Source organism: Kryptolebias marmoratus, linkage group LG6 (genome assembly GCF_001649575.2).
Source record: "Kryptolebias marmoratus isolate JLee-2015 linkage group LG6, ASM164957v2, whole genome shotgun sequence".
Taxonomy (NCBI): Eukaryota; Metazoa; Chordata; class Actinopteri; order Cyprinodontiformes; family Rivulidae; genus Kryptolebias; species Kryptolebias marmoratus.
Window position 1 is genome coordinate 6,688,204 of NC_051435.1, and position 26,932 is coordinate 6,715,135.

General features: G+C 35.3%; 1 protein-coding gene across 4 annotated transcripts in view; it reads right to left on the reverse strand.

Moving 5' to 3' along the window:
- thsd7ba (thrombospondin, type I, domain containing 7Ba) overlaps positions 1–26,932 on the reverse strand; it is a 188,484-nt gene that overhangs the window by 50,042 nt on the left and 111,510 nt on the right. For all 4 annotated transcript variants that reach the window (XM_017420752.3, XM_025006907.2, XM_025006908.2 and 1 more), the window contains 6 exons: positions 22,178–22,369; positions 19,273–19,504; positions 14,401–14,516; positions 13,299–13,431; positions 11,768–11,871; positions 7,195–7,386 (listed from right to left, as the gene is read on the reverse strand). In XM_017420752.3, coding sequence (XP_017276241.1) covers positions 7,195–7,386; positions 11,768–11,871; positions 13,299–13,431; positions 14,401–14,516; positions 19,273–19,504; positions 22,178–22,369 — 969 coding nt within the window. The remainder of the gene's footprint in view (positions 1–7,194; positions 7,387–11,767; positions 11,872–13,298; positions 13,432–14,400; positions 14,517–19,272; positions 19,505–22,177; positions 22,370–26,932) is intronic.

Consider the following 26,932-nt stretch of genomic DNA (forward strand, 5'->3'; position numbering starts at 1 on the left):
AGAGACACATCATAAATGACTAGCAAATCACTCACTATCAATTAGAAGAAAACAATTACCTTTTTTTATTTTTTGAAACTCATAAAAAACCTCAGGGTACATGTGGTGCTGTTTGCTACCATATATAATTTTAATTTGCATTTTTGTTCATCCTCCATAAGGAATAGGGCAGTCTTACTTAGTTATGTCACTACTCTAAAGAAGGCACAAAGTAATTGTCTTCCAAGAGGTAATAATATTGAAGTACTGAACCACATCTGTGTGGCTGAAAGGACAATAGAGATAAGATCCATGTTTGTTCAGCTAAAACTTTATATTTAAAACTATCACATTTAGATGCAAATACTGGATACATAGTCACAACACAGATATTGTGTGCTACATCAGAAGAATGACAATTGCTGCAAAAATGCCACAAAGAAAAAAGCCAGAGCTCTTCCTTGAAAATAAAAGATTTTCCCCCCTCATGCACAAGTATTCTTCTCTTTCTTTCTCCTAAAAAAATCATTCCACCACATTACGGTTGGTATTTATTATTAATGATCACAAGTTATAATGAAATCTTTGATTCAATAGCTTGGCGACAGTGGAGGTATGAGGAAGCTATGAAAGCCAGCACAGATATAGACACTGTTATATTGGTAGGTCAGTGATGAAGCTGTTACTTTGTGATAATTTCTGCAATTTTCCTTCTTTGCTATGAAGACCTTCTATTCTGCTGTTTCTTGTTAAACATCATTCTACAATTTTCCACACTTACCTTTTTGCCGGTGCACAGTAACTGTGCTACAATTACCACACAATGCGTTTTTCTCAGTATACCCCCCTACAACTCACAGCATACAAGTCTTGGGGTTTGCCATGGGATATATCAAGATCTATGTGATATTCTGTTCATAGAAAATTCAGTTACCAAAAATGCTTCTGAGAAATAAAACATAATTTTAGCTACACTGGAAACATTATTCTATCAATATTTTATTGCTTTTTTTCCCCTTTGAAATCTCAGGAATCCCTTAACCTCTACAAGTCTTTTTTCTCAAAAAAACTGTTGAGCAGAAAATAATGAAGTGATTATGAATAAAGACTATAACAGGAGCTGGAGTTAAGATGTTGGATTGTAACTTTTTCCAAAAATAACTGTAACATGATTAAAACAAACATGATCACTGACCTTGTTATTTGAATCCCAATTAAATTTAAATCACTAAGGTTTCTCCTAAATTTAGGTGTTCCTTTTTTGTAAATAAATGAAATATGAAATTAAAAGTTAAATCTTTCTATGCCACCTCTTCAATAACTGCAGGGCAAATTTTACATAAAAATGAGTAAATTGCAAACAAATCAATGTCTAAATGTATGATTTAAGTATGACGAGATGGTATTTTATCAAAACAAGTATAATAGGTTTCATTTTAATAAGTCTCACAAATTCAACTTTGCATTCAAACAACACCCATGCACTTCTTTCCAGATTGTACTGCTGTGGCCAGTGATAATGTATTCAGCAAACTATTTGCCTGCTGGCTGTTAGCATGTAATTTGGTGAAATTGGAATATATTTGTGTCCTTCTCTGTTTTGTTAATGTTTAGTGAACTAGACAGTTTGAATCTTCAACAATGTATGAGAAGCAGCAGCACAAGATGATTGAGATCAGCTTTTATAATCGTAAAATATCATAAAAGATGCCTGATAAATGTGTTAAACTCATTCTTTGTCCTTGTTATCTGATGGTTTACACATGGCATAAGCATGGCTTTATTTAGCTGAAAAAACAATTTTATTAAAAAAATATTATGTCATAAAACCTGCATATTTGAAAGTTAGCTCTCAGCTAAGTACAGAGTGGCCTATAATGCCATACAATTATGAAAAAAGCAAGGGTTACATATTATATTCACTTAGTAGCTAAGTGATAATACACTGAATTTAAAGGATGCAAACTATCCTTAGAATTAATCAGTCTATGTGGTAAAAGATGTTTTGACAATTTGTTTAATAACAGATCTTATGATCATACTACATTAATGCTATACATGTAAGTCAAAATGTCCTCTGCATGGTAGTGGGCTGTTCTCACCTAATAGTTGTTACCTTTTATTATGGAAAGAACAAACATGATGAAGCATTTAGCTGAACGTGCACCAATGGCCTCAGTAAAGGAATAATTCAGATTTTTTTAAGTGGGTTTCTGTAGAGAGAATATATGTAGCTGGTGTCTTACCTGCAGAAATTCTTGTTGGAAAGTAAAACTAGTCAAACTGGAGTTTAGTGCAGAGTGGATTTCAGCCATCTAGAACAACTTAAACCTGTGTCAAAACCTTTTCAAAAGCCCTATAAAATACCCAACCCCTGCCTCTAAGAATAATGAAGGCAAAGCCAATAATTATAATACTTTCCCCTCTGATATTCCAGTTTAACTCTATACGACCCAAGTGTGACTGAATGGTTGTTCATGTCTATGTGGCTCTGTGATGGACCGGCAACCAGCCCTGGGCATACCACTCCTATCACCGTATGACTGCTGGAGATAAGCACCAGCTCCGTGCAATCCTAAACAAAATCAAGCAGGTATAGAAAATGGTTGGATGGATCCCATAACATTAACAATCCTAAAATTTAATTTGCTCATTCATTTTATTTATTTATTTCTGTTTCACTCACTGTTCCCACATTAGCTAAATCTTACACACCAATACAAACTGTTTTATGCTACATTTTGCTTATGAAACAACTTTGTTATGTACCCAGATAATGCAACAAATTAAACGATAAACAAGAACTATCACAACAGGTTTGTTATGAGCCATATGTCTGATCCAGCATGCAGCACAGGTTCCCTGTACTTTGCAGACTGCCATACAAACCAAAGTTAATATTTGATGTATTTGCTCAATATAGATAGAGTATTTCTTAAAAAAGAAAAGGGATTAGACATGACTGCTCCCCACAGACAAAACAGACAGCACTACATGTTTATGTGTACAACACTGTATTTGAAATACTTATGTTCTTTCTATTCCTTAAGAACAGAAGGAATAAAAAATTTAATGAATTGGAGTCCCTAAAGAATGTACCAATTACAATGTAAAAGTTGCAATCAAAGTGAACACTTTATGTACTGTAAAATAAAATGCTATAAGAATTATTTGACCTGATCCAGATGGATTGAGCTGATTCAAACACACAAACATACAGTTGTGAAATAATTGCACTCTTGCTATACTTGCAAAGCCTATTTGTTTCATGAGACCTAGGTTGTTCTCAGCCTCTTGAGTGCCCAGTGTATGAGCGGCCCATCTGTTTCTGAAGTGGGTTTGATTGCAAACATTCCTCCCAGAGTGAGAATCCACTGCTGTCACGCTGCAATCCACTAACAATCTGTTCAATCTACGCCACTGCTGGTGGTTGATTGAAAAGTGCCAGTGCGACCTTACTTCACATTGACAAGCACATCACTGGTGATCTCATGGTCTCAGGCATCACAGTCAGCATTTAGGTCTGCATATTTAGGCCTGCTTCAAAAGTATGTACTAAAAATATCACATTATTCTACTTTTTTTTTTTTTCATTAAATAATGCATGTTTGTTGAAAAGATGTATGACACCTGTAACAATTTGCAGACCTCTGTTTGTTTATCACTTGTTCAATGTGCTGAAAGTTGTCTGCAAAAGTTGATCTAAATTTTGAATGATAAAATCAAGGATAAGCTGGCCTTACAGGGATGATAACAGATAGACATGATAAATCTGACATCAAGTTTTTACCTGCTAAAACAAGATGCTTGTTTTAAAGACACTGCTAATGTCTAATCTAATTCTATTTTTCTATCTTCAATATAAAGAAGTAAACCTTGGTGACTGGACTAAATTATAGGTGTAGCCCAAATGTAAGTGACTGGCAGGTAATACCCAAGCTTTGCCTTTTCCTGAAGCACCTAAGGAGGATATTTTACACAAGGACACTTTTGATGCTTGAACATCCATCCATCCATTTTCTTTAACCGCTTCTCCATTCCGGGTCGCAGGTAGTTGGTGCCTATCCCCAGCAGTCACTGTGCGAGAGGCGGGGGACACCCTGGACAGGTCGCAAGTCGCAGGGCCACATATAGACGAACGAGACAAACAACCATTCACACTGTCACTCACACCTAGGGACAATTTTAGAGTCATCAATTAACCTAACATGCATGTTTTTTGGTCTGTGGGAGGAAACCGGAGTACCCGGAGTAAACCCACGTGTGCACAGGGAGAACATGCAAACTCCACCCAGAAAGGCCTCAGGCCGGGAAGCGAACCTGCAACCTTCTTGCTGGGAGGCAACAGCTCTAACCACTATTCCACTGTGCCACCCTATGCTTGAACATAAAAGCTTAAATAATTAAATAAATAAACAATTTCCCACCAAGATAATTTTTCAAACATTAAAATAAAGCATCTTGTTACAGCTGTCCAGAAAAGATGCACATGAGCTACTTTAAAGCTTATTCTGACAGGAGTCAAAGCAGCTGCAAATGGCTCAGTAACAACACTGGATAGGACAGCTAAACCATTTATCTGCAGTTAGGCTCTAACACGCTCACACAAATCTGCTCTGGAAAAACAAACAAATAAATAAAAAAAAACATTTTAGCTTTTCCAAAAGCCTTGTATTGGCAGTATAATCATAGAGACGTCATCAGTGGCGTGTCCACTGATGAATGAGTTCTGCAGTTGTAAGGCAAAAAGTTTTGCTTTGTCTATTCTTTAGCTTTTTCTGTGCACATAAGATAATTAATATCAGCTAAAGATTAAAATCATTTTAGGGGTGTAAAACAGCTCGTAATAATTAGTAAGACGAAAAAAGTGTTAGTTTCTTTTCCCCTGCAAAATCTGATCAAAAACAAACAACAACAAAAAAAACTCACCCCATCATCTCATCAAGGACATACAAACAAATTAACAGTTATGTACTTTTTTATTAATTTATTTCAGGTAATGTGCAAAGATTATTTTTTGTTGCTTGAAAAAAATTTAATGAGTAAAAAAATGAAAACTTTCTTTGAACCTTCATTTTGATGTTGCATACAGGGACCCCAAGTAAAAAATCACTGCAGCGAAAAAGAAAAATATCTACTATACTTTATTATTATATACTCTTGATAAGCTCCATACATATTCTTTCTTTCTTTCTTTCTTTCTTTAACCTAAACAAAGAGAGGGTTAGGATGTACACGGGGTGTTTACTATGGGCTGTTAATTAGAACTAACACAATATGTGTTAGACTTGGTAACACATGCATGCCAGTGTATTTATTTTAAATAGATTCAGATATAAACTAATTTATTTCTACCTGTTGAAAATCATCAGTTTGTCCAATTTGCATGTCTTTAAACTTTGTGGAATTGGAGCTCTCCAAGGTATCCGACATTCAACATGAAAATTCTTTGGAGAAAGGTAGCAACCCCCTTCTGACTCAGAAAATTATTGCTTTAATGGAACAGTACTGAATACAGTGAAAAATGGGCACCTTAGAATGCTATTCATGCCAACAGTAATTTGTAGTTTCTCATTCAAATAAGTCATGGAAAGAAAAGTTTACAGTGCACTGTATAACCCTGGACCTGTTTGGTAGAAAGCCAATGATTTGTGTGTCATTTAGCATTATGTTTGTGTAGGAGAATTGGCAGGTGGAGACTGACAAAACAGTGAGTGGGTGTGACTGTTTGTTTTATGTTTTTCCACTTTGTTGAACAAGCTGTTATATGTAATATGGACTGTAATATAAAGGAGGTAGCTCAGTTCTGCTATCGCAACCATCACATACAGCTCCCAAAACCATGCACGGTGCTCTTTCCTGCCTCTTTAAACCAAACAGTGTCCGTGCAGATTATCACTCATCCAAGTCATGGCAATTCTACGTGCTTTAAAAGGAGCAAGGCAAATTGACTTCCTTTTCTGTTTTCTGACGACATGCCTTCTCTCCTTCTGAAGACTTTTTCTGCTCTATAAAAACACAAAAGCCTTTTGGATGAGAGATGAAACATTTTTAAGAAACAAAGTCCAGTTACCTTTTATTCAAGGACTACTAACAGTACTTGACAGAGGCTTGTTTCCACTTAATTTATTAATTTATTTATTTGAATAGATGTAGATGTCCCAGCCTTGATGTTTTCCAGTCCACTGAGTATGTAAACTATATATGAACAGAAATTCACTCTTGAATTAAAAGTGAAGTGTCATGCACTACAAGTGAACAGTACATTGTTAAACAGTCCTTTTGGGTCTGAAGAAACTTTCCATTTAGAGTCTGAGAATATACTACGTGTAGGGCTTAAGGAAGCTTTACAACATATCTGCACTGTCTAGGCACAGGCTGTCAACTTCTTTAACCACGTATTAAAGCCCAAAACCCACAGTTAGTTCACCTATCAATCTTCCTGACAGAGACATTTAAGCAAGCAACATAGATGGCATAAAAACATTGAAATGCTTAAATGACCAGTTATAACCGGTGTAAGCAAGTGTGAACAATTCCCTCCAGTAGCAACCAAATATACACTTAAGGTTGATGTCATGTTACTTTCTTAGAGCATTATAGAGAGAGACAGGGTGTGTTTACCACAACCCCTCCGGCTTCAGATAAAATATTCATGAAGACAAATAGTATCCAGTCTGGTCTGCAGCCACAGCATGAAAGTCAAATTTTGCCATCTGCACCAAAACAGGGGATTACGAGCTCTGGGAGACTTAATTTAGGCCTGACATAACACTACAGGGATGGTAAAAGTTACAGTAACATAGACTGAATAACCCAAAAACTATGGTTTATTACACTGTGCTATGTCAAAGTGCTAAAGTTTTCAGCTTAGAAAGAATTTGCTGCAATTAGCACCATCCAAGAAGAGCAAATAAATCCAGTCTGCTGGTGCCTTGGCAAGATCGATAAGTATCAGGCTGTCTTTGTGCATTCTGCCTCTAGGAAATAGCCATAACCTCACACTCAGTAGTCAGGCATGACAAAAGCTTTCATCTTCTCTGGTTTAATTTGTTTCCAAAGTCACTGCCAGCCGTATCAATAAAAGCATACACCAACAATGTGAGAATGTTTGACCTCAGAGGACAATCCAATTGTTCCAGTAGCAAAAAATGAAACAGGTGTCTTGCGTGATATTAGTGTCTCGCCGCCTGATAAGAAAAGTAGAGTCCTTACCTATAAGTGAACGCCTGCGAGTTTGTGAGCTGCCACATCCAGCACAATCAGAAAACTTGGACCAAGCAGTGAGAGTGCAGTCATCCTTGCAAGGCACCCGACACTCTCTGATCTGAGACGGGAGGGGACCAGCCCACTGCAAGCACTCTGTCATATTGGCCGGCTCTCCATTCTCCCCAATGCAACTGACTCCTGCAAACAGACAGAGGGGCAACAATGTCATTACAATTTCTTTAACAAATTCATGTTCAGGCACGAGTATTGTATTGACAAAATATCCTTAAAGTGTTTGTGGTATGTGGTCTCACAACAGAACATAATTATTTTTCAAATATTTCTTAAATTTATTTTATCATTATCATCAAGTAAAACAAAACAGCACAAACTACAAGTTTTGCAGGATATAAATAGTTAAATTGTGTAAATCAAGCAATACACATAATGCAAACTCTCACCAGGTACAAATATTACAACAATCCTCAGACCCAGAAACAATGTCCGATTTCTGTTCCTTTTTCTTGCACTTGGTAGTTAAAACTGCAGACAAATCATTTGCTCAATTTGGCTCCTTACTGGTCAAGGAGTCTGTTAAGTCAGTGCAAAGTGAGATGACTAAGAGGGTGAAGGGACACTTGTACAAACCACTGACTTCCCAGATAAGTGGACCTTAGCTTCTTTAAACCCAAAAAATAAAAAGACAGCTACTCCACGAGAGGGAAATTTTCACCCAAACACCTCAGTGTCTTTGAGGATTCACCAATCTACAAACATGCATTTAATTCACTGTACTGATTTCTATTTGACTTTTAAATTTTGCCCCCAGCCAGGAACTGTATGGTTTCTACATGTTTCTACTGAGGATGCGTGGGGTGGACATTTACATACAAGGCACTTCAAGGATGAGAACTGTTATTAAGGTACATTTATGTAAGACTAAATCATAGCTGTACAAAGAAAACAAGAGGATCTTTTAATCATAATGCACAAATAAAGGTTGAAAAGGTTCAAGTTTTAAAGAAGCAGAATCTAAATTTTCCAACAAATAGTTTGAAAAACAAAACTTATCTTTAAAAGAAGCTGGAGAACAGTTCAATTACATCACTATGGGACTGATTGCATTACTTCATTGGCATTTATTTCTGTTTTAATACCTTTTCTCTCCATCACTGACAACCTCATTCTGTCATCCCTAGTGACTTTTATTAGCACAGCCACTCTGACTTTGAACTCTCGGCCATCCTTTTTAACATAATTATTTTAGTTTCAGGCTGCCTGAGGCCATTTGTGTGGCCTTTAAAAAGTCACTTCTCACAAATGGTAACATTTTTGACATCGCATATCCGCCAATGTCAGGAATTGTCTGTGGTTATACAGTTCGGAATAAATGTGCATCTTTGTGAACTTTATAAAAGGAGGCATTTCGTTTTCACATCCCAGGTTTAAAATCTTGCCAAATTAAGGTTATTGAAGTAAAAGAGGATCTTTAAAAAAAAAAACTTTTTATACCAACTCTTAAATAATCATACCCACCCACTCACCCAACATCAGATATAATTCTCTCATTTATCTAGTTGTAATGCTTGTATAATGTTCTTCTACATAAAGTACTTTGTAAGAGTAATGTAGACTGGAATAATCATAGTCAATAAGCCACATCATTCCTGCAGCTAAAGATTATAAATATGTCTCATTTTCTACCAAACAATAATTTTCAACTGCACTAGTTCTACCAAAAGGAAGACCATAAAACATCCCGCTGGTTACTGATCACTCCTACTTATTAGCTACTATTTTACAAAGGTTTTGTATAATTGCATGTTATCTTAATTCAAGCTTTTACTTTTGTTTTAACAATTATAATTCATCTTTTCAATATTCTCAAGGATTTCAGACACTCAAGTATTTTTTTAGAATATGATACATCACTTTTTTGGTAACACATTAAAAATAAAATACTTTTATGAGCTTCATGGAGAGCATTTTTTAAAGCATTTGAAAATAAAACATTCACAATTGGGCTCTATTGCATCCAACTACTTTCAGTGGTTTTTAAGATGCTTCAAAATGCAAACAGCTGTATGCAGCCTATATGGTTTCATGGTAAATGGTGTATGTCAAAGTGCAAACTAGGAAATTGTCCATTTACCCACTGAAGAAGATTGTGTCAAGGCGTATATCTGGGAATTATACAAGAACATTTTGGCCACATTGAATATGCCCCAAAGCACATAAGTCTAGATGATTCTAAAATAGAAGAAACTGGAAACCATAAATGGTTTTATACATGTGGCCTTCTAGCCAAGATGAGTCATTAGGGCCACAAGGTCTTGGTCTGAGTATCTGGCTACGATGCCATATGTGTGTGGAGGAAACCAGGCACTAAGCATCACCTCATTACCACTGTCCCTACAGTCAGAAAGGCTGATGGCAGCATCATGCTGTTGAGATATATTTCTGCAACAGGGACTCCAGTCAAGACAGAGGAAAAGATGGGGTGCATAAAAATGCAATGTGGAGTAATCCTGAGTTAAAAATTTGATCTCATTCAGCATTTGTCAAAAAAGAAGAAGTTAAAGTTAAAGTCAAAATAAACATGTTCCACTTTTAGAAGTGTTAACGATATTTAAAAACTTTTAGCAAGTTACACTGACATTTAAAAACTCCACAGTAAACACAACAAAAACTGAAAACATCTACATTTAGGTTTTAGTGGTAGCTAAATTGGATGCTGATTTTTGTTGTTACTTATAAACATAAATTTATTGTATTGTCAAATATGGAATTTCTCTTACTGAATGTATAAACTTAAAATTAGATTTCTTTTGATCTGACCTTTTGATGTGGTTATCTACAGAAAAAATCTGTCTAACTGGGATAATGAAAATAGAATGAACTTGCATAATATGAACATTGAAAATGTGCTACTCCAAAAATAAATATTCAGCATTTTCCTATAGAACAATTATTACCTAAATGATATGTATCTTGAGCAAACAAAATAAAGTACTTAATCTTTAAAAGTCTTTGGAATAAGGAAGAATATCCAACTTTCTGCCCTTCAGTTTTAAATATGCCCTTCTGTACCCCTATTATGGTACCGCTCCCAATTATTGTGCCCTAATTATGCATTGGTTTGACATTTATTTCAGTGAATTGGTTCAGCCATCCATTGAGTGAAAGAAGCTTAAAGTTCCTTGTTGTTTTAAAGCCTACATTTAAATTTTGTGTTTCTACTAATTACAAACCTCTGGCTCACACTTCAGTTTTTGAAATGTCACAGGTATTTAACTTAGTCATTTTCTAATCATGTTCAAATAAGAAGCCATAAAGGTCAATGAGGCTCGCTCTTAACCTGGAAACACCCCCAAACACCCCTTCCCCTGTAGCCCTGTTGAAAAGGAAAATGGAAATTCACTTGAAAAATGTCAGTCATAATTGCAACGAGTGAGTCTTGCTGAGAGCAGAAATGTTAGAAGCTTCTCAAGGCAAAACAAAGTGCAGCTGTGAACATCACTTGAGTCATGTAAGTATATCATATAGGACACATACTTTCAAGGAGTTATTGAGATTCCTGTTTGTCTACAAAAGAGTGCAAACTTATCCACTCTGCAATTCTAATGATGTTGATCAATGGCAGCTTCACTAAGAGATGCATGTTATTCATATATATATATATATATATATATATATATAAGAATGAAATCAATTTAAATGCACAATACAAAAATAAAATGGTCAAATATGCATGCAGCTCATACAAATATATACTGTATGTTCATGGAATCTTCTGATGAGACTAACTAAATGAAAAATATTTGTGAATTTTGGAGGTATTCATTTTTTTTATTTCTACCTGTCCAAACAAAAGCCTCATAAGCAAAACAACATAACGTACAGAAAACAGTTAGTTTATGGAGACTTCTTACCCTAAAAACTTTGGAAGTTAAATTTGCAACAAAACTCACACAGATGGTAAAATGAGGGCAATTCATGGATCAGTGACTTGAAAAAGACTCTTCGACATTCAGACTAAAAGAACCAAGAATCGAACCATTAACCTTCCTATTTGTGGATGACCCAATCAATCTCCTGAGCCACATTAGCAAAATGGTATGTCATTTAAACTGGAGGTAAAAGCTTTAAAAATTAAAAAAAACTTTAAAATTGATTTTAAAAGTTAGTTTTTGTTTTAGAATATATTTTGTTTATATTTGTGCATTACTTTATTGGTAATGTGTGGTGTTCTGCATGAAATGATTTTTATAAATTAATGAATCTTTAACTGTTGCTGAGATTTGTTCATAAAATTTGTTTATAAAATTAAGTATGTGCCAGGTTATGATTATAAAGACAGGGTACAAAACAGACATTTACTGGAGAAATTATATCTGCAGTGTTTCCATCCAACGTAAGTCGCTTTTTCAAAAAGGTTATTAGATCTTTTACACAAGAACAGAAGGAGGATGGAGGTTAAAACGCTTGAAAAGAGACTGAAACAGGTGACACAAAGTGGCAACAGCTGTCTGGAGAACAGAAAGTGTAAAAATGACAATAGGTCAGGGTTAATACTTGCCTCTTGTTTCTAAACCATTTCCACACGCTTCTCCTGATCCAGATAATCCTCGCCTTACAGAATCAGGGACCAGAGTACAGCTGTGCCACTTGTGCATCCTCCATCTGTATCGAAATACAGTAAAAGACTTTAGACGGTAATGAATTGCTGCAGTTTGTAAAACTAAAATAAAAAAAATGCTAGAAAATTATTATTACTCTCATTAGCTTATGAGTAATGATCTGAGCTACAAGATCTAATGTTACTGGAGTCGGTAAGAGACAAAAAGAGAAAAAAAAAACATTTTTATGCCATTAAATCTGAGCTATTTGAATGAGCCTCTGGTTTGGTGCAAGTCCTGCTGGGAGCACAAATGAATATCACACACTTTATGATTAGTATGCTTTCTTTTTCGGCTGTGTGAAGTTGGGAGGCAGATCTAGACACATTGAGCGCAAACACCAAAACAAACACAAGTAATTTAAACCTTGTAACCAAATGTCTAATTTGTATTTATATGATTATGCATTGTGCAATAATACAGAATAATTACTTTGAAAAGAAAGACAGAGACTGAGACCCAGTTGTAAATTATTGCTTTCCTCATTGTTTATTTGATTTTTAGAATAGCAGGTGGTAAATTATAACAGAAAATAAATGGTATTTACACTCTCTAATGTCATGAAACATTTTACCCTTTTTAATTAATGCATCATTTGCATGATGAATTGGCTTTGGTAGTTTAACATTGACATTGCTTTTCAGATAGATAGATAGATAGATAGATAGATAGATAGATAGATAGATAGATAGATAGATAGATAGATAGATAGATAGATAGATAGATAGATAGATAGATAGATAGATAGATAGATAGATAGATAGATAGATAGATAGATAGATAGATAGATAGATAGATAGATAGATAGATAAAATGCTGATGTTTTCAAACCTGCAAGCTGTTGTCACCTTATGTCTTTTTCTTTTTTTATTAAGGTTTGTCTTTATTTGCCAATTTGTTGCCTAACTACAGTAAGCTAATTGCACTTTGAATCCATGACCTTTCAACAAACAATTAATTACACGGATCAAAGCAATCAAATAGTAATTAATTAAGAAACCTCCATCTCTCTGCCTCTGTTGCGTTCTGCCTGTCCTTTATCTTGACAAATCTACTTTCAATCTTTATTCACTTTGAAGTTTGAAGGACTTGAGTTTGCTGCAAGCTTTAGTTTACCCTGGTGAAAGACTGTCTAGTCAAAAATACTTATAAAGCTCATTCTCACTCCAATATTTTCATTACTATTTAAATTTTTCATTTTATTTTGACTGTTCTTTTTTTCTTTTTAAATTAAGTATATACCTTGAGACAATTAAAGTAACTTGAATGTTTTCCCTTCCAAGATTATCTCCTATATTAGTTACACTATCAAAGAGCAGGAGAGTAACAGTAAGTAACAGTTGTGTACTTAATAATTGAAATAACTTAGTAAATTACCCTATGTACCAATAAGAAATAACTGGGTGCAAAATAAATAAAATATACTTTTACCTGTAAACTGGACACACACCAACTGAGTCACACTCCCTTTCTTCGTACAATGTGTCCGGACATTCTTGGCCTCCATTCGTGGGCATCTGAACGATGGTTCTGTATCGGGACTGTGTGGCAGTGGTTGAATTTTCTGTTAAACACAAAATTCAAACTCTCAAAAAAAGTCTGTGTACAATCACAGTATTTGCACAGGAAATTCAAACGATGAGGAGAACATAGAATGATAGGAAAACAAGTGCCTGGTAATTGTCTTGGATGTCAAACAGATGAAGATTCAATATCTTCAGATCAAGCTGACATCTCAAAGACACAGCCGAAGAAACAAGAGGCTTCAAAATTGATCTGATTCTGATTAGCGTGCCCTTGATGGCTGTGATGTCCTCCACTCCGCTGCAGTCTGGTCTCGGACACACCACCCTGTAATGGCTTCATTTGGCTCAAGCTCCAAGGCTCATTACACTACACTAATTACAAAACATTGAAAATGCTGCAATTAAGAAAGTGATTACATCGTCAGCAGGCCCAGTGGACTACAGCATATTTACAGAGATGAGATGCCTGCTCAGTTCTTCTAAAAACAATTACTTTTTTTTTTTATTTCACAGATACTACAGTGCACATATTGAAAATCATTAAATATCCATTTTCCTCTTGACTTGTCAGTTTAATGTCATGAACATTTAACATCATCATTTGCAATTTAAAGTAATTATTAACCTTACAAGAACCTGTTTATGTGACAAATTATATTTGTCATTTTTCAACAACTGCAGAAGTTAACAAACAGCTGTCAGTTAAACTAAGTTAGTAATTGTCCAATATTGTATGCCATATACATATTTAAGTTATGTGTATTACAAGTATTTTTTAAAATTAAAAATATACTTTTTGAATGTTTAAATGAGGCAGCTTCATTAGGTCAATTTTATTTCTGTCATAGAGTTATGAAACACCATTTAAAGATGTTGACATTCTAGAAAGTCCTTCAGAAAAAGCTTACCAGCATCATTAAATTATTGGTTGATTCTCAAGAGATTAAGTAGTTATTAGACAGCAGTTTCCAAAAAAGCTTTATGTAGAAATCTACATAAGGAGCTACCTGTAAGGCAGGCTGATGGACAGGGTGTCCACTCACTGAAGGGAGTCACTATGCAGTCCTTCTTGCAGGGAAGCAAACAGGGTTGGACACTTTCTGGGCGAGAAGACTCTACACACCTAAACAAACAAGCAAACAGTCATTTTAAACTCCCTGCACCCCGGTGAATGATAAAGACACAGCTTCTAAAAGGTAAGAAGGGTACAGAGCAGTGGTGTAGAGAAACAAATGCCCTGTCCTTCACATGTTTCCCCACAGGATACATGATTGATTACGTGTGGTCTTGCTTGAATGCTCAGACAAAAAGGATTATGTACACATTTTGTAGTTCACCGGTTTTGCTTCATGATAAAAATAATCCTTACTAGTATTCATTACTCAGCAGGACAAAATTCTTTTTTGTTTCATAGTAGTTTGTTTTTATATATAAATAATAAAACAAATCATTTATAATATAAATATTACTTTAAATATTATGCAAAGTATTACAGTTGATCCTGTATTTTTTTCAGATATGACATGAGTTAACTGAGGGTTTATTTCACTGAAAATAAATAGTTTCCAACAACTGAAGCTTATAGGAATTAATTATTTTGTTGCAGAATCAAGACTGATGGTTTATTTATATTTGCTTGCTTGTGCATTTTAAAATGAAAAGAACTGGAAAGCACATTAAGTTGTATGGGGGAAGACCTCAGTTTTCTTTTTATAAATTCACAGCCAGACAAACCAACCTCAAATCTTTTCTGAGTTAAAACTGTGCAACATAGTAAAACACATTATTTGCTTTGACCAATTGTTTTAACACAAAAAAAGGAAAAAATGTTTTGGAACAAATCAGTTTAAAAAATGTGACACTTACAAATGGTGGCAGGAAACTGCATAATAGCCTTGAATAAAAGGTAATAAAACTATGCAACTGTAATGTATTTTTAGTTTTTGATTTGTTCATGTATTCATTTATTCACATTTAAATTTTTAGAGGATGGAAGCTTTGGAAAAGACTCTTTCTCAACCTAAATATATGTTTTTTTACTGACTCATACAAGTATAAATTAAATTAAATTGTGTGTACTTCATGAAATCTATTAAAACAAAAAAACAGCATTAAATCTAAAGATTATATGTATAATGTCTATGTGTCTATGCTACCCCTGAATAGCAATTAATCATTGGCTACTTGTGTGTGTGTCAAAACATCAGTAAACTGCTCTTTCAAAAATCAATCAACATTTTACAAAAAACAAAAGTTGAAACTATCAGAGTTGAGTCATGAAATCGTATCAGTCCTTCAAACTCTTAAAGCAGATAAATTCTGTATAAATAAAATAACTGTCATATATCATCAACAAATATTGATGTCAACAAATCGAAGCATAAGGAATACATTCTAATTGTATTGCCTCAACTGTTAAACTAATTCTTATTCATGGTCGGGTCACAAAGGCAACAGGTCCAGGAGGAAGATCCAGATATCTCTCCTCAGTAACATTACTCAGCTTCTCCTGGGGGATCCCAAGCTGCTCCCAGGCCAGACAGAATGCAAAATACCTCCAGCGTTCTGGGTCTGCCCTCGGGACTCTCTTCAGGGGACATTCTCAGAACACCTCCAGAGGGAGACATCCTAATGAGATGCCCAAACCACCTCAGCTGACTCATTTTAATGCAGAGGAGCAGCGGCTCTACTCTGAGCTGCCCCCTGGTTGTATCTGAAATCTTATTCTTCTGGATATAATCTATAACTCATGGCCATAGGGGAGGGTTGCAATATATACAGACTGGCAAATTGAGAGCATTGCCTTTCAGCTCAGCTTTTTCTTCAGCAGGTCAGGCCTGAACAACACCCTCATTACTGCAGACAAGGCCCCGATCTGTGGCTCCATCTCTTGTTTCATTCAGCCATCACTTGTAAACAAGACTTCAAGATGCTTACAAGATACAAGATACAGAAAATGTAAGTAAATTATTAAACAATTTTTTAACACATCTTCTTTTTTTTGTGAGATCTTTGGTCCTGTGACTTAATAAAGCACCATTTAACAGAAGCAGTCAACCATTCCTGGCAAAAAAAAGGCCTGAAAAAAAAAGATTTGTTTCCACCTGTGCCAAGAGCCATCTCTCTCTCTCTCTCTCTCTACGTATATATATATATATATATATATATATATATATATATATATATATATATATATATATATATATATATATATATATATATATATATAGGCAAGCTACCTATGCAACTATAAATAGAAGAAATAAATTTAGCATTTTGTTGCTGGGAAGGAAGACTGAGACAGCGTTTTAGGAAAGAAAGCCAATGAAAAGTGACAACATACAAACTGCTCAGCTGCATCATTTATACACCGCCACAAGATGCCAAAATATGTTTTTATTGACAATTTTCTAGTTGTAAAATATAACATAATTCTGCTATTTTCAGGCTGATATGTATCTTGGGTGATATTTCAGTATCAACCCTTTGGCTGTGTTGTATTTTTTGTGTTGTTAGAGCTCTAAAGTGATGGGGATTTATTCAGCTACAGTATGTAAAATCAAATAATTCACAAGCTTTGATGTCTTTATCAACCAGCAGGCAAACTCCTCCTCCTCAACACACAGACGTGCATGCATAGACTTCCAAATTTCATTTCAGACAGAGTCACTTTTTCTTTCCCGACAACCAGATCCAGGTCTCACTAGAGGCCCAGCATGATGCCACATCCCACCAACTGCAAAAAGCCAGCACGGACAGGAACGAGATCAAAGTACGCCAAAGCATGAGAAGGCAGGATATATAAAACCTTTCCTTCCCGAGCTTTATCCCCTCTCTTCTCTCTCCTTTTTTTTTTTTTTGCACTGATGTATGCCAGAGGGCATGGCAGTGCAACAAAGCAGCTGGGGGAATATTGTGGGATTTGCCCAAAATGAGGACGTTAGACTTGCAGTCAAGATCATGGTGTTCAGCAATGACAACACTGGGAGAATTCAGTCTCCTACACACTTGTCAATATTTATAGGGATGCAATAAAATATAACTGAATATTCATGGTCATACATAAAGATGTTCAATATTTAAAATTGTATTTATACATAATAACATTGAATTAAAATGTCTGTTTTTTTGTCTGTTAACTTTGTTGTGTGTTCATATGGTCATTTACACCGGAAAAGGTAATATTCATATAGTATGTGCTAAAAATGAAAGTGTAAAATGTTATACAAATGTGTTGATACATATTCCAAAAATCATAGCTGAAAATCAATCTAGTGTTTGCCTACAGGCTCTGGACTGATATGAAGACAAAAATAAACATATAAATAAATTATTAAAAACACTAAGATTTTTGTTGAGCCAGGGCTCTCTGCAGAGATTATTGCCCACCATGAAATGCTTAGATGTTTGCTAACTGAAGTGACACATCAGTTGTGTTTGGAGGTTGCTGCTCTTCACATGGGGACAATTCAGAAACATATTATTACTATTATTATTATTAGTGCAATCAAGCATTAAATAGAAAAAGAATACATACATGTTGAATTTTCATTGTCTTTGACTTCTTTTTTTTAGTACAAAAATGTGCAATAATATTTCAGTGTTTAAAATCTTAAAGCATAGTGTGAATTTTGATAGGTTATGCTAAATATGGGCTAATATGTATCAGAAAATCACAAAAAATTAAGGCACAGTTTTGATAGGCAGAACAAAGGATTATTTTTTTCTGTATAAACACACCAACTAACTTTTTACTGACTGTCAAAATCATCTCCAGCAAATGGCAACATACAGGTCTAAGCTCTAGGTGCTGTTGCCATTAAATGAATACTTTGCTGCAATATGAATAGGAGCAAAGTGATTAAATTCACAGCACACTGTACAGGCAAAATCTGTTGGTGGAGCAGAAATGACAGCTTTCATTAAAGCTTTTGTGGCGGGAGACAGGACGAGCATGAGAAAAAAGCCTCTCCATAATCCATTTTATGGCCCTGTCAATAATATGTTGAGCTAAAGAAGGGCAAACTTTGTGAATTATTTATAAATCTGTCTTTCTGGTGTAGGCTTTAACATCATTAAAGTGACAGCACAAAAGCCCTTAGCAGTGTTTGATATTATATTGCTGAAAGAGAAGGATAATGGGGGAGCAGAAGCAAGATGAATTTCTGGTCCACACATGCACACACGCACACACACTCACACGCACACACCCCACATACACAAAAAAAAGCATAAAAAAAAATAAAATAAAATAATAATAATGCAAAGCACAGAATGAATGTATAAAAGAAGATGTCAGCTCACAAAACTCTGGGGATATGATTTCACTGTGTATCGAGTCCTCTGAGTCATCTTTAAATACCAGAACAATACTCACTTTCTAAATAAGACATTTTCTGAAAAATGGAGCTTGTGTTTTGAACATGATCACATCTTTAACTCCCCACTCATTTTCCCTTAATTTATCATATGACTCATTTCCTTGTACCCAAAAGTAATCAAAACAGTGCTGTAGAAAAGAGAGAGAGGAAGAAAACATTTTGTTTTTAAATGATAGTTCCATTTTTGTCTTGGTAAAATCATTCCTATTGTCTTTAATTACATCTGAAGTGTGAACACTAAGTAGAAAGCACTCATTTGCTTAATTTGATCACTAGCAAAAATGGATCAAGCAAAGAGTAAACTAATATGTACACCTGTGAGGATTTGTAGATATCTGCCCAGAGGAAAATGAAGACACGCAACTGTTTGTAAGAAACAAAAATCTGTATAAACCAATAAAGCAAATAAAGAAAAAACTAATACTGAACTGCAAAACAATGGGTAATTCATTCAAACTGCCTAGCAAAATGAAAATTGCTTTTAAGCCATCAGTGTACCTTTTACTTATCACAGGACCAGCATTCATCTTCATACAGTTGACTTTACGGCTCTGGACACCAACAGCACAGGCAGAAGTCTCATTCCACAAGCTTGTTCCATTAAGATCAGTCGAGGTATTCACTAGACAGGTGCCCCATGCTGAGGCCTCCCAGTAAAATACCATGCAAGGATGGTCATTGCAGACTCGCCACTCCTCCAGGGCTGGGGCTGCTGGACAAGCTTTCCCCTCTGGATGTGAACACATAAAGAAAAAGGAGAAAGGATCCAGTAAAATAAAAAATAAAAAAAAACATTACACTACATGGCATCTTGAAAATAAAATGTGTACAGTGATGTACTGCCTAAAGCCACAGCATTACAATTTTTTTCCTGATTCTGCTCGCTCTGCCTTAGCTGTCATATTTTATTTATTATATATGACATACATGTGACTCAAACAGCTCTCAATCTGCAAACAAGTGAAGTAGAAAAAAAAAAAAAAGTTCAAGGTAGTTTCTAGTTTTTCCTGGACTTCCAGCAAACTCGCCCCAAGGTCAAAATGAACAAGGCTCATAGAAATTGCAAAAAATATATAAATAAACATAAGAGCTGCATGTCAAAGTCCACAGGCATTGGTTAGTACACTAAATGTCAAACGACAGCAGTAAAGTACAAGTATGATTTGTTTGAACTGGCTGTCAAGTTACAACATTTAGGTTTTCAGTAAGATTTGCAAAAAAGCATCTAAAAAAAACAAACAAGGTTTTTGAAACAATTAGGCCAAACATGTCCATTGGGAAGATGTTTGGTCATAATGCACATCACCAGCTTTGGTGACAACTAAACACAGCATATCAATACAAACATGCCAAACCTACTATCAAGCAGTGTTGGAAGGGTAATGTTGCAGCTTTGTTACTATAACATACCACCATTATTTATAAAGCCCTTTAAACAACTATAAGATAAAAGTGCTTTACAGAACAATAAATTAGACACAACAGCAGTCACATAACATGAAGGAATAAACTAAATAAAAGACATGAAAACAAAAAGTAAAAACAGCCCTATTATAAATGCAAATAAAACATAAAGCCACCAAAGGTTGGAAGCTTTTTGAGTCAACAATGAACTTTTCTGTTGATTTAGGCCATCTATTTTGTGAGTAAAGCTTGGGAATATTTGGGTCATGTAACAACAAAGATTTAAAGCACACCACTTAATTTTCTAAAACCAAGGTAGTCCAATGGCCAAATGAAAGTCTAGACTTCTTTGCATGCTGTGATGAGATATTAACAGAGCTGTGCATTTGTAAAATGTCCATCCATCCATTTTTTCTTTGATTTCCTCGTTTCTGTTCAAGGTCATGAGAAGCTGGTGCCTATTTCCTGCAGTCATTGGGAGAAACTCAGGGTACGCCATGGACAAGTCACAGGGCCACACAGAGTCAAACAAGACAGACAAACACTCACACTCTCACTTATTACTTCAAATTCACTCCGTCATAAGGAGTTTGTGAGTCAAAAGGTGTATTTAGATTTACATCACTACTTCTGGATTTAAACTTAATTTGCGCTTAACAAATAATAACTGTAATTAGTCAGGTCTACTTTTTCATCAAATATTGTTTACTGAAGACTCAGTGAGGGCCATATTCATTGTTTTTATTAGGTTCTCAAAAGCATAGCCTGAAAAATCTTGTGTATGTGCTTATTTTTTTTACCATTTTTGTGTTTGTACAACTATACAACCCATTCAGTTTTCTGAAAATTGGATCTTGAGATAGAGCTATAATAACATGCATTACTGGATTACTGGAACCAGTGCACAAGTACTGTTCAATGGTGGTTATAAAGGCTGAGGTAAAATGATCAACAGTTCACTTGGTGTGTTAAAAGGCATACCTGAAGAGTGTATCTAGTGTATCTTGGCTTCCCTTTAGAGCAGAGCATGAAAGACTTTGTCATTGAACCACAACCAAAGAAATACCTGCATTTCTGATCTGCTTTCCAATCCCTGGCTTTTCAGTGTGTTACAAAGATACCAACATGCAGACATAATAAACACAAATGCAGCCCTCACACAAACAGACACTCCAAGCTCCTCTGCCAGCAAGCAGATAGCCAGCAACCTGGCTTAAGCTGCAAGATTCTTTCATCAGCTGTTATTGCTGATACGTGTTTAGTTACAGGGATTAATGGGCAGCAGTCGACTGCCAAGGCTGTCTGACTTGAAAACACAACACGCTGTGTGTGTCGAGAAATACTTGCCCGAGGAAAAGTTCCTGATAATGGATGGTCAGCTCGAACCTCAACTGTTTTCCGAGATGAAAAATGTCTATATAAGACTCTTAAATCTAGAGAAGCAGCCAAAAGACTGCAGTGTTGGGGAAATCTCCTCTGATAAAACCTCTTTTTCAGTCAGTTTTTATTTACTATTTGCTGAGTCTAGTTTTCAGTTGGTTCTACATTTCTTCATTTAGATTCCCAGAAACAGCAACAAAACATATTTCAGTCTTGAGTGTAGACTTTTGGCAAATAATTTATTTGAATCTTTTTTTATTACAATCATAAAAAACACAACCAGATTGTGGTTTCTTCCTGTCTATCATCTCATAAAGTTTGTACTTAATCTCTTAATAATGAGGAACACATAACTGATTAGTAATTGGTTAATGATTAGTACTTCGATACTTTTGTGCCATGATTGTAAAGCAAAGTTACGATGATGGCAGCTTTTTCTAAAAAAAAAACAAAAAAAAAAAACAAAAAAAACAAAAAACCCTCACAACATTTTTTTCTTTTAAACTTTCAAAGTAAATCAAAATAAACATGATCCAAGTGTCAAATATTCGCCGAAGAAACAGTTCATATACATCGAGCCAGAAATATGTCAAAGTAATCAAAGGGAATTTTGGATTACCTTTCCCTGGGATGGCCAGAACTGTGCGAGTGCGGCTCTGCTTGCCCTCTGAGGTTTTTGTTGCACAGCTGTGAGAGCAGGTCGACCAAGAGGACCAGGAGCCAACCACACAGTCTGCAGAACAGGCCACCTCACAGGTCTCCTCTGTGGGTGGAGGGTCATCTGCACAGCGGGTGTTGGGCACAACATCTCCTGCAGAAAACATAATAAGAAATCTGAAATAGAGACCTCAGATTTATGACTTCAAACTGAGTGAAGATGAGATGTGTTACACATTTTGTATCTTTTCTTGACCAGACAAAACATATCTCGTGGATAGCATAAAATCTCTGAATAACATGGAAGGTGTACTGTATATTAGAAGCATAACACCAGTATAAAATCAGGTCTTTTGAGCCAGAATTGATAAGAAAGACATGCAAAAAGCAGATCTGGAAAATATACAGTTAAATGAATGTAAATAAAACTGCAATAGATGAACAAATCTTAAAAAGTAAGCAAATATGTAGTTCTCATTCTGTTTAGAAAAAGGGAAATATATGCTGTATACATCTGTTATACTTGACATTAGAAACTGATAATAGTCTTTATCTCTCAGAGCAGTGTAGTGATAGATGTGGAAGATCTTTTTCTGCTTTACAATCTCAGACTTTCCGAAAAGAAAGTATCAATTTCATACATTTTCTCTGTGCGAAGATATTACCATTTTAGTACTCTCATGGTGTCAGTGGAGAGTTTTTTTTTTTCATCAGAAAAGGCTTTCTTTTAAACCATCAAATAAATTACTTGGTAATGTCTGGTATACTGTATGATTAATTCCAACAGTTTCAGAAAATAAATTTGATAACACACAAAATAAAACACACATTTATGAATTCTATTTATTTACTTTTTAGGCTGGTTTTCCACCGATTTTTCCATTTGTTGCAGAGAGCAACAAAGAAACAGATATTTTTGAAACAGGAATGCCACTCAAATGTCAAAATAATGCCAGCAGCAGGTGAAAACTATGATATTCAGATATACACTCACACTTATTAACTTGGGTGAATTTGTCGCTCCATCATAATGTTTGGTTTAAGAATATACAACCCTAGGGTGTATTTGTTATCAATTTGTTTTTTTTTTTTTTGTTTTTTTATTACCTCCAAGCAAACACCATGAGTATTAAGAGAGGGAGTAAGTGCAGATAGAGAAAGCCTTGGTAACGGCTCATGAGATAGATGAGAAATACTCCCATGAGGAGTTTGCAAAGCTTATGCTCATAAAGTTAAAGCATTGCATATCTACACCCATCAAAATAACTGGCATGTGTACCGCTGAAGTCTTGAAGTAGTGAAGAGCCAGAGAGTACTGTTTACAGAAATAGGGTTTTACAACAAATGAAAGTGTGAATGCACTTTACATTAAGTGCAATACAACAGCATAAAAATGGACTTTGCCTGCCCCATTCTAACACAAAAATATGCTTTTATCTAAGCCATTCTATAGTAACTCTGGCGTTTAGCGCTTCTGTCCTGCTGGAAGGTGAACTTCTGCCCCAGTCTCAAGTCTTCTGCAGAATCAGCAGGTTTTCTTTTAGGCTTGCCCCATATTAGGTTCATTCATTTCCTTATCAAGCAGCATTCCCACAGCACGATGCTGCCACCACTATGTTTTACAATGGGGTTGGTGTGTTCAAGGTGATGAGAACAAAGCATTTTGCAGTTAAGCAAAAAAGTTTAATTGTGGTTAGATCTGACAGAGCACCTTCTTCCAAATGTTGGCTGTGTGGGTATAAAGAGTTTTTCATGGTATGGTATTTTACTATATTTAAACTATTTATTTATGTATTTTTTTAATTATAAGATAAAATACTAGTAGAGAAAAACAGTTTTTGAACTGAACTTGCATACAGTAGCATGAGGCAAGTGAAGAGAAGGAAGCTAGTAAGTTAGTTCAGAGAGTTAAAAACTTGAAAAATAGCTGTGGGAGAACAAACGTGTATTTTATAATCATACATTTCTAAATGCACCTAACTAAGCAGCAATCCGGAGGCTGCTGCACTTGAATAAAAACTGCATTTAACATAATTGTTTCGAACTGATTTTAAGCTGCGTGGGAATTCATTGCCATGGTTCACCATGGCTCCCACCCAGGTAATTATTTCAGATGTGCATGATTTATGCAAAGTGAGCATAACAAAAAAAACCTATATATAGACCATAGATTTTTTTTTTATATGTTAACCTCCTTTACAGGACTGGAAACAAAGACCTTAACGGTAAAGAGAGTAATGAGATGCAGCAAGTGCACACGTAAAAACTTTAAATGGCAGCAATATGTTAGAAAGTTTTATCCAAAGTTACTTATGAGAATTTTTTTCCATGCATTTTTTTTAGTTTTAAGTAATTTATCTTAATGGAAACACATTGTCCTTGTGTTCTGCATGTTCAGTCACTGCCTGCTTTCTAATCTTGTATGTAGCCTTTATAGTTTGAGAAAAATCCACTGTTATGACATATTGGTGATTTCACAATATTCATTTTCTCTACAAAGTATAATGCACTTAGAGTTAAAGGTAGCAGTAAGATGATCACAGCATGCATTACCATTTAACATTATAGAAAAGCTCTTTATCCACCATAAGCTGTTGGTATGTCTATGAGGACATAAATGAGCCCACATCAGTGTAGAAATTCTTATCAGTATGCAAAGTTATTTTGACATGTTTAGACATTGAGGCAACGAATGGCACATAAGAATATTCATGGAGAAAACAAGAGGCTTAAAGGCAAATTTTAGGAGAATAAATGAAAGAAATGATATTGCGACATGTAGAAATATTAGCTGTTTTTTACACAGCTGAAAAACAGTAATTTAACAGTCAGTCTGCTTGAAAATCACAAGGGTCTAATGAATACATTAGCAAACAAAAAGACAAAACTTTGCCTGGAAACACTCCCTGAACACAAGTGACATGATAGCATGAAGCCAAAGTCACAACTTGTGTATGTGTGTGCGTATGTTTGAGGGTTCTGCAAATAGATGGCTGCCCCTGGGGTCCTTCTGCATTATTAATACAGGGATCTGTAGTTAGGGCTCTTACTCAGAAATAATATCACAGCCTACTGCATGCAATTTCAACATGATTTCTCCTCTGCTCGCCCACCAACCAATTAATCTTATTCATTGTTATTATTCTGGTGGATTAAAAAAAATCTCCTCACCTTTGCTTGAAAGTTAATCATCACATTTATTCAGCCAGGCAGCTTTTAAAGAAACAAACCTGGGTGGGGGTGGGGATGGGAGGCAAAAGTTATGAGGTAAATTGGACAAAATCTCACCATTCAAGTGAAAAATGACAAACAACACAGGGTCACCAATTTATGTCTTTGCTGCATCAACTTGTCAAACACATTTCTTAGAATTTCCTTTTCACTGACAGCCATACCTCCATTTTAACAGTGGTTTTAGCATCGCCTACAAACTGTTGACCAGTTAGACAGAAAGAGACAGCCAAGATGGGGAACATACTGCCGTAGATGTTGGGTTTACCAATGTCAGAGTCTGTAGGTTTTCGGGTTAGCAGCCCTACATGCACGAAGCGTAAATCATTCATGTCAGCTATCAGTCAAAAATGCACCTGCACGTTTGAAGTTAGGAGGCCTGGTGTTCGGTGGCACTGACTGTGCAAGAAGAGGAAACTGTGCAAACTGTCAAAACAACTTGACTAAGCCTGAGGCGTAGAGACAACTAGTAAAGTGTATCAGTGATTCTTTAACCTACAGTAGTTTGGAGCCAAGAAAATGAACCATAAAACACAAATGGCAACACAAATTTAAACCTGATACTAATAAGTTTACATGCAATAGATACAATAAAGTTGTAGTAAAGTGTATGCAACTTTAGCTGCCCTGCACTTCTTTGTAGTTTGTTTCAAAGAATTTGTTGTACCTGACTAAACACAATCTATTGAAAAAACATCTAATTTTAAGGACTGAAATGTGATGTGTCTAACAGGCTTATAGTAAACTACCATTTTCAATTTAGATTTAAACTCTTTGATACAGACTGCCACACAAACTCAATCTTTTCCCTTTTCTTACTCTAAGTCCACAAAAATCACATGTGAAAACAGTTTGACAGCAACAGACCAATAGTTTCTGAAAGTGATGTCCTTAAGAAAAAGGATAACTTGTACCATAGACCTTTCACATGAACTAAAAGATGCTTCTGGCCCTTCAGCTGATCCCTCCATAGTTTGCCAAAGCTGTCTCAGAAATATTGGAGAGTGGCTGTCAAGAAGCAGTTCTTAGGAAAAGGGAAACAGGTGGGAAAAGGCCGAGGCATGCCTAATTACACAAAAAAATAAAACTGACTTCAATTCAGTGGGAACAGCTTCTAAGCAGTAATGAATTTAAATTTGAAAATTTGCATTTACTTTCATTGCTGGAACAGTGGGTGTTTTCAGTAATCCGGAGCACACAGATAAATGCAAACATAGCATTACTAATTAACATTAATTACTTTTAATGTTTGCACATGTTAGAATAAATTGCTGTACATGAGCATTAAAAAAACAAGACTGGGCAAAGCTATATTCTATATTCATCACATACAGTGTGAGGGTTACCGTGAATTTTGTGAGATTTTATTTGTAGTAATAAACAAGTGAAAAAAACAGAATTATCTTATGATCTGCATTTACTGTTGAAAATATAAACAAACATAATGCACTGAATACAATTACTCACAACAATTGCCATTGTTCAT